Raw genomic sequence first — 13,781 nt, 5'->3', positions numbered from 1 at the left:
ATGGATAAAATTTTTATATATGTATTCTTAGTCATCTAAAAACCAGGGTATTTAACTTTTTGCCACTCTTAAAAATGACACATAACATGGTATTTAACTTTTTGCCACTCTTAGAAATGACACATAACATATTTGCCACACGCTGTCTATGACATGTGGGTTCTCATGTGTCTATGACATGTGGAGGCCAATGGCAAATATGTTAGCACCAATTCTAAGAGTAGCAAAAAGTTAATTATTCCCTAAAAACTAATACTAAATTATAAATTTCAGTGAAATACATTATAATAAACTCCAAATTTAAATTTAAGAATTTAAATTTTAACATATAATTATAAACATAAACGAAAACTTAGGGTACATGTTACCCGAGTAACCATGTTCTCCAACGCATGCTCGCACCAGCAGTGTCATCAGTCTATCAAGCCAGGAGCGTCCATGTTCGTCATTTGATCAGTTCATCTTCGTTTCTTCAGCCATCAGCATCGATCATTTTCCTGATGGACGACTAGGGAGACAGGGAGAGGCAATCACGCAATGCGTTTTTTTTTGTCAAAACGAGGGAAGGGACCCCCACGTTTCCTGCTCCGTTTTGCTGCCCCCGATCCCCCCTCGGCATCATATCCATGTCATCTCGTGCCCACGCAACCGCGGGGATCCGAGTCCTCTCGAATCGCGGCCCTCCACCTGTCCGTAGGCCAGGTGCACCGCCGTTAAGACGGACCAAAGACCGCGGCCCGGGGTGGTGTATGGGCTCGGCGCACGCGGCCGAACACTCCCTCTTCCCTTCCCTCCCTCCCTCGCCCGCCGCCTTCTTGGCCCTCTTTAACCACGAGACGCGCCGCACTCTCTGTGCCCCCCTCGAGCACGAGCGCGAGCGCCCGCGCTGCTCCGCCTCCGCACCACCGGCCGCTTCGCCGAGACTACCCCCGCCGTTCTCCGCGCCAGGAGGGAGGAACCACTGATCGAGGGGGACCGCTAGCGCGCGCGCGCGCGCCGTCGTCGCCTCCGGCTCCCGGGGTTGTGGAATGGCGGCGGCGGCGGCGGTTGCTACTGCTGCGGGGGGCGGTGGGGAGGAGGGGGAGGAGCTGCTCCTGCTCTCCGCCGTCGAGGCCGGTTCTGGCGAAGGCGGCGGGGGGGCCGCCTCCGCGGCGGAGAAGTCGTGGCGCCTTAACTTCGACGGCTTCCGCCCGCCGGAGGTGCAGCAGGAGAGGCCGCCCCGCGGGTTCCACCACCACTGCCTCGGCGTCCTGTGTACGTCCCTCTCTCCTACTCGCCGTCGTCGCGCGCTTGCTACTACCTGGCGTCCTATGCCTGTGCTGTGATGCTTATGGATATATTTTGTTGTGCACGTATACTTGGTTGGTTGATTGATTGCTTGATCTAGCTTCATTCGTTTACCTTTCTCGTGTGTTGGGCAACATGGTTCATTTGTTTTCGTCCTTTTGCAATAGCTATCTAGTAAAGTAGTTGTAACCTTTTTTTTTCTACTTGCTATAAAAGCAGGTCCTTTGGTATAAATAAAAGTTACTTTTTTTCGTTCCAGCAGCTAGCCAGAGCTCAGCCGTGCTAACTAGTCCTTTTCAAAAATGGGGATTGGATTAGGATGTTGATGGCAATGGTAGGCTAGATTCTTCATGTGCAATCTATGACTAAGAGAAAAAAGAATACGAATGAGGAATGTTATAGTGGTGGAATGAGGAATGTGTATGTTTCCCTTTTAATTTTTAGCTTTCTGATATTGCCTATGGGGCACTGGTCTATTGGGTGTGCTAATCTGGGGCAGGGCACGTCGGCACGACAGTCCTCACATGAGCTGCCCTGTTCTTGGACTGCACGTGCACAGAGTCCTGTAAAACCTTTTTTTATGGCCGCTGTGGGGGAGGTTCGCACTGAGCCGATTTGTAACTTGTGAGGCACTGGGTGACTATCAAGGTGACAAGCCCACAATGTTATCTGACAGTCGGATGGCACGAGATATGCCAACAATGCTTGTTGTTCATGTATTTTCAGAATTTTTTTTTGCCGGGTAAACCCAGACCGGGCTAACCAATTTCATTAAGATTAGGAGCAATGTTAGATGTTTTCTTTCGGTTAAAAAGTTGCATTGCGCACATAAGTTGAATTAATAATCCAATCATGTCATTTTGGCCATACTCACCATTTGGGGTTTAGATATGTTGGAGGTTTCTGTCTAGTTGTTTTTCTCACGTATTGTCAATCACTGCTTTCCCAATGTCTATAGAAGTAGGGACTAGAGAGTCCTTGTGGGTTTATGGTAGCTTGGTAGCACTTAAAGTTGTGGTGGATTGGTGGTTGAAATCAAGGCCCCGCAATCCTATTTAAATCAAAATAGTCATTTTTTCTCCTGTATATTCTTATTATTTTTTTCAATATCTATAGCATTCTATTCAGTAGTTCTATATGGCAAATTATGCCTGCTTGCTCCACTAATGCTACTATCGTTTTTATGCCAGACATTTTTTTGTGATTGATGTTCTTTAACACCCCCATCTTTGCTTTCTGTTTATATTATAAGCCACAATTTAAATTTTTAACCTTAAATTTGGAGTTGATTTTTTCATTGTAGTTTATTTTTTAAACTTGTCTTTTAGATCACTGTGAACATCTATGTAAAAGTTTTATTCGCAAATTATTTTCCATTTGCAAATATTTCATTTAGCTTTTTCCTTAAAAAAGCGAAAAGATGACCCCCTACTACTCCTACAGCTCAAAGTCCTGAGGATGTTGTTGCTGAATACTACCAACAACAAGTGGAAATGCTAGAGGGCTTTAATGAAATGGATACACTTACTGATCGTGGTTTTCTTCCAGGAATGTCCAAGGTATGTTTTATAGGCTTTCTGTTGTAACCTTAGGGTGCATTGCAACATTGACCTTAAATTTATTTACCTGTAGGAAGAGCGTGAAAAGATTGCTAGGAGTGAGACGTTAGCCATCCGGCTTTCGAACATAGCAAACATGGTTCTTTTTGCTGCAAAAGTATATGCTTCTGTGAGAAGCGGTTCACTTGCTATTATTGCTTCAACTTTGGATTCCCTTCTTGACTTGTTGTCAGGATTTATCTTGTGGTTTACTGCCTTTTCTATGCAAACACCCAATCCCTACAGATACCCTATTGGTAAAAAGCGTATGCAGCCGTTGGTGAGTCCTATACTCCTATCACAAGATTACTTGCATGTTTTCCATGCTCATTCTTCTTACTGTAATTTATGTAATTTATTCCAACAGACTCAAACCTCATCTGTTCGTGATGCATAACCAGTTACTCCTTGTAATGTTCTATATGCAAAATGAAAAGAAAACCAAGTGGAAATAGTCAAGGAATGAAAAGAAACTATTGCAAACACTCTTGACCGGTGGACTATAGTAACACGTGAATTTTTGTGTTCTGAGGATTTGCATAGTTACTAGAAATCATGTTCCCAATTTTCATCAGGTATCTCTGGCTGTTAGGCCAATGGTATAGTGTCCATATCTGTGCTACTCTAATGTCAGACAATCTGGAGTGATGTTTGAATTATGCGTGGAAATCTTTATTAGTTATCCAGTCTAATTTCATTAAATGATTGAGCATATGAATTTGTCTTTTCACATAGTATTAGCAATCATGCACTTTTAACTTCATTTCAAAATGTTGACTGCTTCATCATAATCTCTTCAGGGAATACTTGTCTTTGCCTCTGTTATGGCGACACTTGGCCTTCAGATCATCCTAGAATCAGTACGCTCATTGGTGTCTGATGTAAGTCCGTTGATTTTTGTTGGCCTTGAAATTATACTCTTATTTTGCTTTTGACCAGAACTTTGCTTGAGGATCTTTTTCTAGAATGATAGGTATCTGATGTAAGTTGGATGTTTATTGGCTTTGAAATTCTGTTGTACTACCATGCCATATACCTTTCTTATTGCTGAATTGGTAATCTTGGTCTCCAGGGTGATGAGTTCAGCTTGACAAAAGAGCAAGAAAAGTGGGTTGTGGACATCATGCTTGCAGTGACATTAGTGAAACTTGCCCTTGTTCTATATTGCCGCACGTTCACAAACGAAATAGTGAAGGCGTATGCACAGGATCATTTTTTTGATGTCATCACAAATATGATTGGTCTTGTGGCTGCACTGCTTGCAACTTATATCAAAGGTTGGATCGACCCGGTTGGTGCAATCATCGTAAGTACTAAAGAGTTTCCTCTCCTTTTCCATCGCAGTAGTGTAAAATTAGAATTTGAGTATATGCCATATTTGATCTAATCCTTAATTTAGAGCCAGAAGCTCACCATGTCATGAACCTGGTGATGCGCACCCCATCCTGATTGGGAATTAACTGGGGAAAACAACTAGTTTTTGGAAGACAAAAAAGGAGAGATAATTTACACCATGTCGTTTTCCAGTTATCATGATGGAAAGATCAGCTAGGACTTATTGTAACTAGGAATGCAAATCTCGACAGTACCAGTTATCTCCATTTATCCGCAAGCCAGTATGCTGGTACTGGCCAGAACAACTTAAATTTTAATTTGGAATACATATTTTCTACAACACCATGCATAGGCGTATTCATGTGCTTTAAATGCTTGACTGATGAGCAACTATGCATTAGCCAAACCAGAAGTTTGAAACCAAAATTTTGAACAAAAACCCAGGTAACGGTCGGTTACGTTTTCTTTTTAATTCGAAGGTATTATTTTGCTCTTATTCGAAGGTATGATTTTGCCCTTTCGTCCAGTAAAAACAGGTTATTGGTGGTTATTATGGTTTCCTAGAGGGACCAATATTTTCTTTTCAAAACTGTTATTCGATACTAATTCCTCTGCTGAAAGTCTGAAATAAGTAAATAACTCCAGTGGTTCCATCTTCCTGTGTGTGTTGTATTGGCCTTTGCAGCATCCAAACGTTTTAAAAATGAGAATGAGAGTTACTCAAAGTCTTGTACTCCAAACGTTTGTATTTCAGAAACTATTTTCTATTTTCTCGTTTGCAGCTAGCAATCTACACGATCAGAACATGGTCGATGACAGTGCTTGAAAATGTCCACTCCCTCGTTGGGCAATCAGCTCCGCCAGAATACCTTCAGAAGCTGACCTACCTTTGCTGGAACCATCACAAGGCCGTGAGGCACATCGACACGGTGCGGGCCTACACGTTTGGCTCCCATTATTTCGTTGAGGTGGACATCGTGCTGCCGTCAAACATGCCGCTGCAAGAGGCGCATGACATCGGCGAGGCCCTGCAAGAGAAGCTGGAACGCCTGCCTGAGATCGAGCGAGCGTTCGTGCACCTCGACTACGAGTTCACCCATCGGCCCGAGCATGCTCTGTCGCATGAAAAATAGCCAGGCGCCGGTCGCAAGGCCGCAAACAGTGCTACTATAGTACGGATTACTATACAGATTTCTAGCTGAAAGCCTGAAACTATTTAAGTTTAGCAGCAATAGTTTCAGAAATTTGTCACTCGTCAGGTACCACAGGAAACCTGCGGGTGTATGAGATTGAATCCTGGAGTGGTGTGTGTGTGTGTGTGTGGTGGCAGTGTCCAAGGTAACGTAGATTGTGACTTGTAACTACTTGTGGTAGACTAGCGTACTTGCTGTTAAAAGGAAATCGATACAATCTATATCACTACATCATACTCCATATTGACTTTATTTCAAATCTGATGTTCTTACACCGTCACACGGTCGTGATTCTTTATCTCAACCATCTAATGTAGTATTTTTTTTAATACCGTAAACACATGCTTGCTGATGACAGGCTCACAAACAGTTTGTACTGGTCTTCTGCTCCCTGCTACGTGTACGATGGTATTCGTACTATCCGTATATGACATATGACGCACACGGCGCTGGCGTATGCCATACGGACCGTCAATCATACACGGATCTTATGAATAAGATTGTACATATTGCTATATGTACGAAGATATTTATATGATCCGTGTATGACGGCGCTGGCCCGGAGCCGCAGACGGAAGTAGCGTGCACGGCACTGGCGCGTGCCATGCGGATCGTCAATCGTACACCGATCGTACGAATACGATCATACACACGGCGCTGACGCGGAGCCACGGACGGAAGTAGCACGCACGGCGCTGGCGCATGCCATCCTGACCGTCAATCCTACACGAATATGATCATACAGCAGCGTCGTGTGTATCGTACACGGATCATACGAATACCATTATACGTATATTCGTCCGATCTAGGTACGATTGATGGTCCGCATGGGGTAAATCTTCACGCATGTGGGCTTGTGCGAGTTTGGTTTGTGTTTATTGTACAAGTCCAGTTGACTGTCCTAACAATAGGTGGATTAGATTGTTTCAGTTTTCCCTGCATCAAGTTAGGCAGGAGCAACGTGCATGCATAAATACATTTATCGCACCTATGATCCTTGATAGGGTGAATAGTTCATTACTACTACCAGTTCACTCCCAAATTAGCCAAGCGGATCACAATACCAACATTAATAATCCCACGCTGGCCACTACTAGTAGCTCGTATCGATCTGTCCTGCTTATAAAACGAAACGAGAGGGGGAATCACTCTACCCCCATCGCGTTGCCGCATTTGAGATGGCGGGGTGCCGTGGCCATGGATTCCAGCGCCGGCTTGCGGTGGCCGTGGCGGCGACAATGCTGCTGCTTCTGCTGCCGCCGCCGCCGCGCATCTCCTCTGTGGAGGCCGCAGCTTCGTCTGCTGCTGCTACAGTGACGACGTCCACGGCGACGGCGGCGAACGAGTAAGCGGCGGTTCCCGCCACTCCCGACGGAGCCATTCCCACCTTCGCCGCCTCTCGGCCACCGCCTCCCCGTCGTGCCGCCGTCTAAGCCCGTGTCGACGACGAGCAAGGCAGCAGGAGCCCCCTTGACATCTACCACTACTCCTTGATATACTGCAATTATCAGTATGTCATCCTTACGTATGTTCATTTATACTCTCGTCGTACCATCTTTCTTGGAATCATCTCGCCTCTTTCCCTTTGTACCAGTAAATCAGCACTGCCACGCCTGCTTAATCTAATAAATCTCTAATTCATGGAACTTATGCTTGGTTCGTTGACGCGGTGGTATTATATGGTATACTGTATTACTGTGTGCAGGAACATAAGGTATGCATTTCAGGGAAATAAAAACAAAGAAAAACAAGATACGAGTATATATCTTCGTAACAGTGAAAAACGTAAGCAGGCCAGGCTGGGCGAAAGAAATATTAGGCCTGGAGCACATCGGACGGGTTGGCCTCGGCCTAGGCCGCGTTCGTTTAAAGAGGTTACCTGGTACGAAAAACGTAGCAATAGATTAGTACATGATTAATTAATTATTAATTATTAAAAATATAAAATAGATTAATATGATTTTTTAAAGTAACTTTTTTATAGAAGATTTTTACAAAAATATACTGTTTAGCAGTTCGGTAAACGTGCACGTGAAAAACAAGGGGCTTAAGTTAACTGGTCGCCCTCACCGAACGCGGCCCTAGTAGTCACAGTATCTAAACAGTTGCATTAAAAGAGCTTGTACTCCTGATTCACTATGGAAAATTGAACTAAACAACGGTTTTTTTATTTACGCTTATATGTCAAAGTTTAAAATTTTAATCTTAAATTTAGAGTAGGTTTTGAAGTTTTTCACGATAATTTATTTTCCAGTATCGCTAAGAACACATATATAAAAAATTATTTATAATTTATTTTTTATTTGTAAATACGATGTTTGGATTTTCCTATAATATGCCAAAAAAAAAATCACCCCTAAGATTCTAGAAGGTATGCCTCTTTTAATTTTCAATAAAGAGAGATAAAGCGGATATTTATAGTTTTTTTAAGAAAGTAGTTATTTATAGAGGAGTTTATTTATAAACAAAGTACTCTCACCACGAAATAAGCTCTCTGAGCTTTTGTGCGGCTGCTAGGCACAAGCTTTGGTCTTCTCTTTTGTCCTTGACATGACCCTGTGACAGAGCCATCCACCATTCATTCACTGCGCTCATTCTGTCCTATTGGTCGATGTATTGGTTGGCTCTTAAGCAAAGCTACAGTACACTCGTCGTGGTCAGCTAACACGGGCGACCTCCGATAAAATTGACAGTTATATAGTTCAGATAACGAGTATAATGTTGAAAATTAATTATAATTAGTGTATTTTGACACCAATTACATCGAAGAACTCATTTTTAACTCTGAGTCGGCATGTACGTTAGTTTAGTCGCTCTCTCTCTCTCTGTTGAAGCCTATCTACTGTTCCACGTTACAAGCCAAATAAAGGAGTTACATTTCGGGGGAGTTTTCATGGTTTCCAGATGATGACGTGGTGCTTGGTGCCTATAGACGAACTTGTAGTTTATATGTGTTGTGTTTTAGTGGATTAAAAATCCAATATATCACAATGAAAAAACTAAAATAACGTTGAAAGTTAAGTTTTACTCCCAGGAGTTCTAAAATAAGTTCATTTTCTAGTTTTTGGATACAATTATTTACTCTTCGTATTATTTTAAAAAAATTATAATTTGCGTGACTAATTTTTTAAAATTTTTAAATAAGATAAATGATCAAACACTAGGAAAGTAAATTAAAAAATAAAATCTTTTGGTGACGGAGGGAGTAGAATGTAAACTTTGGACTGTGGTTGACAATACAATAAACAGACAATATTACCTTGTTTGGTTTAAAAAGGGACGATCGATGTTTAATCGGAATGCTCACGTGGTGAAGCGGCAAATTAAGGGAAATTAACCGGTCATCATCACTAGTCCGTACGTACGCTGATGTGCTGACGAGACAGTACGTCCTGGCGGAATGAATCTGGCAGCACATGTTGTAACGTACTCCACTACGGAAGCATGTGAAATTGTGAAACCACGCACGTACGTACTACGTACAAAAACGGCGGCCGACCGATCAACCAACCCTACCGAAACGGCAGTGCCGACCACGACACGTACGTACGTGCGCGCGTACCGCCCCCGGAACGACGGACGACGAACGAAGGCCACAGCGCGTACGCGTGGTGCGCCGCAGCCGACGGCACTAGCACGCAACAGTCGTTCGTACGTAGACTACTTGTACTCTCTACTACTACACCAGTACGCACACCAGCCCGGAGGAACGAGATCTGAGACTTTTAAATCAAAGAGAATCGTGTTATTGACTCGTATTGATCCGTAGATAATACGATTTATATATCAGCGATAACATCTCTTTTAACTTAACGTAAGAGGAACCGCTTCCTAGCCTGGGACCGGCATCCCACGGTCCATTGATCGACCACACGAGCACTTCCACCACACACACGCACTTTGCTTGCGAGCTTTACATAGCTCTAAGACCTCCCTAAGACATTCTTATTTCACGATTCAGAAAGATCCTATTATTTGTTCAACATCTATCTTCTACCTCTACCTTAAGTATTTAAAATTTTGAGCAATTTTACCATCCTTAAGGAGGTACGAAGAGGTACCACTGTTTTCTATGTAAAATTTGATACCTCTTGGTACCTTAGATACTAGAAGATACTAAATTTTACATAGAAAAGAGTGGCACCTTATGGTATCTCCTTAAGAATAAAAAAAACTCTAAAATTTTATCTTCTTTTTTTTTTCTTTAGGTAGAGCCATGGCTTTAAGATCTGTATATGGATACATAGCTATAGGTAAGTGAAATATTTCTAAATTTGCGAAGGACATGGATCCCATATAATTTTCTTCCAGCTTGGTCCGCTCTCTAGCTACGAAAGCGCTAGCCCTGATAATATTCTGCGGCCGACACGGCATGCGTGCGTCTCCCACGCTTACAACTCCCCCAAGTGGTTGGCGATGATCGCGCACGGCAGTGTCGCGGTCGCACGGTCGAGCACGTCAATAGTGCACGTGTTTGTCCGGAAAAAAAACACCCCTCCATCTCAGATCATCGGTTTTGCCACGAGGCGCGCCCTTGGTCGGCCACCGTAGTCCGTAGACGTCCATCTCGCGATCGCGGCCCACGCCGCGCTAAGATTTTATGCCCTCTTCGGTTCGGAGGAACTTTACAGGAATTTTAAAGGAATTAAACTATTTTCTCTGAAATTTCTATAAAATTCATGTGATCCGAAGAAACCCTTAACCGACGGGTTGGTTTGGCTCGGTGCCTCGGGTTTTCTTTCATCATTCTGCAACACAGAGCGGTAACTACGTGTGCGCTACAACAGGAGAGAGCGGAGAGCTAGCTAGCTAGCCCGTGATAGAGAGACGAGACAGGAACACACAGAGATCCATCGATCTTTCCACTGACAGCAACAGGGGCGCTCGCCTGAGTATCTACACACATGTCATCATCATCCGGATGCATGCAACACCAACCGGACGGCTGATAGATGGCGAGCTGCGAACCCGAGTCCTAAATTATTTTCTAATCAGCTCATGAGGGGGCTACTCCTACTATACGCTATGTACTTCTCCTGCTAGAGATGTACGAGGTACGAAGTGCGGTCGACTTGATAGATCTCCTACTGTAGAAGTAGGCCCCTCTTTTGCGAGTGCCATGCATGCATGCACATGCCCATGTAACGGGGATCGGTGGTTCAGTACTGCTCCTAGTCGTCGTCTCCCCCTGAACTCTTGGAACCAGCAGCTTCCTGTGAAGAACTACTCTTGTTCTGCACTGACTCCTCTCCTGGGCACTTCTTGTACGTGGCGAAGAACTCACTGTTCTCCTTCTCAAGCTCCTTCCACACTGTTCAAGACAGAATAATTAAGCAAAAAAATGGATGGGTGCTCCGTGAATGAGCAGATACAGTAGCCATGTAGGATATGGCCAGACAAACTAAGCATGCATAACAATGCATTGATCAAGGCTAATGTCCGTTTGCATGCACCCCTAGCTGGAAGGCAAGCATGTATATAGATAGTTTTGAGAAAAAGGAAGAACCAGACATGTTTAAGCATACATGCAGAGTGGTGGATCATCCGGCGTCAAAAACAACCTTTGTGCAGCCTATGTATACATACTAGTATATATGAGAGCATGCATATTACCGGTGGAGGTGATGACGGGCTTGATGTTGGCGTGCTTCTCCAGCGTCTCCATGCATTCCTCCTTGTTCATGTTGTAGCAGATGCACTTCTCGATCAGATGCTGCACCTGCAGCAAAGCATACGTACATGCAGCTGAATGAGCCATCCTGCAGGCCACGATCCAGACCAGCAGGTCACGGCGGTACGAAGAACAGACGTAGTACCAATCTGATGTACGAAGCCGGCGACGACGAGTCGCCGCCGCCGTCCATAGCTACACACACACACCAAGCTGGACAAGCCGGCCAATCTCTCAGAACAACCGATCGAGCTGGCTTAATTAACTCGGAATGAACAACTGGAGATCGAGATAGCAAGCTAGCTAGGTGAGAGATCCTAGCTTGCCGCTCGCCGGATCGGCCGCTAATGGCGGATCGACCGGTCGACGGCGTCGCGGCGAGGAGATGGTTGATGATGGGTGAAGATAGCTGGCGATCGATCGGCCAACGAGAGCGTGACAAGCAGCAGCATCGAGGAGGTAGAAATAGGGGAGGGCTACGAGTGCGACGAGTGGGGACATGTCAGCATGTGGGGCTTGCTCACGTGGGTGCCGCCTCCCCATTCGCGGAGAGGCGGTGGAGGGGGATTTTTCCGGGCCCGCCATGCCCCCGCACCTTACCCTGTCCGTTTTCCGTCTCGTGTGTGGCTTGATTTTGATCGCGCCTCCTGACGGTCAGATCGCAGGGGTAATTACGCATGCTCGTCAATTTCAGGCCGTCCGATGCATGGGTGGTGACTTTCAGTTTCTACACGAATTCACCGTGATTAAGTTGACAGATTGTTTATAGTTAGCTGATACATACGTTACATACATGATACATGGTGAAGCTAGCTCCGATGATTTTCCAGTGCAAACAGGAGATAATGTTGCTACCTGTATACAGGAATGAGATACCAAAATAGTATAGGTATAGTACCGTCAAACAGGATACGCAGAGACGTGTATACCATATTCTCTGTTTTTTCTATTTGACACAATTATCTTTTGAACTTATATCTAATTATTCGTCTTATTGAAAAAATATACAAATATGATAAATTATAAGTCATACTTATAGTGTTTTTGGCAATAAACCAAAAATAGCAAAATAAGACGGATATCAAATCTAACTTAAAAACCAACGACATTAAATAAAAAAAACGGAGAAGGACGTAGCAGCCTCGACAGTGATTTGTACGCAGTGACAACCATATATAGCTTCATTGCTAATTCATGTGTCAAGCTCAAAGCATATCTCTTGATACTTGATAGCGTTAATTTTATAAGAAACCATAGATGAACAGCCCTGGAGACAGCTATATCATGCCTCTAATTATTCATCGGTTACCCATATACGATGGAGATGAATTTTCATCAATCGGTTAAACATTCACACATTTCTTATATGTCATCTAAATAGTCATAAAAATTAAAAAAATGACACGATGAATTAATATGAGATTTATCACTCCATAAATATTTAAGTCCAAAATCAACTTCTACAAGTTATAACAAAAATAACAAATTAAACTAAAACTAGGATGCACACGTTCATAATTGAATTTGTTACTTTTTTATAATATGTAGAAGTCGAATTTAAATTTACATGGGTGTAAAGAGACATGTCTTATATTAATCTCTCTTGTCAATTTGTTAATCGTTATTTAGGTGATACAAGAAATAAGTGCATATACAACTTATCAATAAAAATATTTTCAATATATGATATACGATAATGTGTATCTAAATATGATTGGAGTAGGCACACTTTGGTTCTGCTCCGCTGAATTTCCCAACAGAATAGTTGCAGTATTGCAACCATTCTCCTATCGGAGATGAAATACCAATATAAAAATCACAAATGCACAACGCATACACTGTACCATACGGCGCTATGCATCACATTAGCGGGAAAGTATTCTAATCCTCAAGGGGACGTCCCATCGTCTATTACCTATTATCTAAATAGTCATCAAAAAATTTTAAAAAAAATTATGAAGATAGATTAATATAAGATATATCACTACACAGACATACAAATTCAAATATGACTTCTACGATTTATAACAAACATAACAAATTGAGCTCTGAATAGTATACGTATAACCTATGGATTGTAGAAGTCATCTTTGAACTTGTATGTTTGTGTGCTGATATATTTTATATTAATCTAAACGAGGGGACATGCAAAATCCACTCATGTGCCTGGGGACTTTTAACTTTTGCCACTCTTACGGATTTTCATAACAGATTTGTCACTGTACCCACCTGTCATAGACTCATGAGGACCCACATGTCATAGACAGCGAGTAACAAATCTGTTTGACCTCTCGTAAGAGTGGCAAAAAGTTAAATTTCTCATGTGCCTGAGGTGCAGATCAAGCGCAAAATACTGTAGCACGCACTGTTGGTAAATTGATAATTCACCAAGATTTAATAAGACAGCTCTCCGGAAATTCGGGCGAAATGTTGCCGAGATTAAGGTTAGCTGCTCCCGGAATATGGGAGTGCGCCAGGTCAGCTATGCATTCTAGCCTTCATCCATTTTGTCAGTGAGATCTTGAGCCACGTGGCGGTCACCCATTGGCCGGGCAAATTGCATCGTACGAAATGATGGACCAAGCGGCGGTCCATCCCGATACAGTGTACCGGCACTGTGCGATCAACAAATTGGTACCCATTTTGTCGGATTCTTTCACACACTGCAGCAGCAGCAGCAGCTAGCAGCGTCCATAG

At 43.3% G+C, this 13,781-nt stretch overlaps 2 protein-coding genes across 2 annotated transcripts; one reads left to right on the top strand and one right to left on the bottom strand.

Moving 5' to 3' along the window:
* The first annotated feature begins 817 nt into the window (after positions 1 to 817).
* Positions 818 to 5,642, top strand: LOC102710367 (metal tolerance protein 5). The gene is made up of 6 exons (XM_006646402.3): positions 818 to 1,254; positions 2,731 to 2,846; positions 2,920 to 3,165; positions 3,686 to 3,766; positions 3,958 to 4,191; positions 5,003 to 5,642. Exons 1-6 carry the CDS (start codon positions 1,029 to 1,031, stop codon positions 5,351 to 5,353), a joined length of 1,254 nt encoding a protein of 417 aa, XP_006646465.1. The 5' UTR covers positions 818 to 1,028; the 3' UTR covers positions 5,354 to 5,642.
* Positions 5,643 to 10,071: 4,429 nt separating this feature from the next.
* Positions 10,072 to 11,502, bottom strand: LOC102710086. The gene is made up of 3 exons (XM_006646401.3): positions 11,230 to 11,502; positions 11,027 to 11,132; positions 10,072 to 10,724 (listed from the first exon to the last, which is right to left on the bottom strand). The coding sequence occupies exons 1-3, from the start codon at positions 11,275 to 11,277 to the stop codon at positions 10,585 to 10,587; spliced, it is 294 nt and encodes a 97-aa protein (XP_006646464.2). The 5' UTR covers positions 11,278 to 11,502; the 3' UTR covers positions 10,072 to 10,584.
* Between the last annotated feature and the right edge of the window lie 2,279 nt (positions 11,503 to 13,781).

The sequence above is a fragment of the Oryza brachyantha genome, chromosome 1, assembly GCF_000231095.2.
Source record: "Oryza brachyantha chromosome 1, ObraRS2, whole genome shotgun sequence".
Lineage (NCBI taxonomy): Eukaryota > Viridiplantae > Streptophyta > Magnoliopsida > Poales > Poaceae > Oryza > Oryza brachyantha.
Note: the sequence above shows the minus strand (reverse complement) of the source record. Positions and strands in the feature narration are given on the sequence as shown.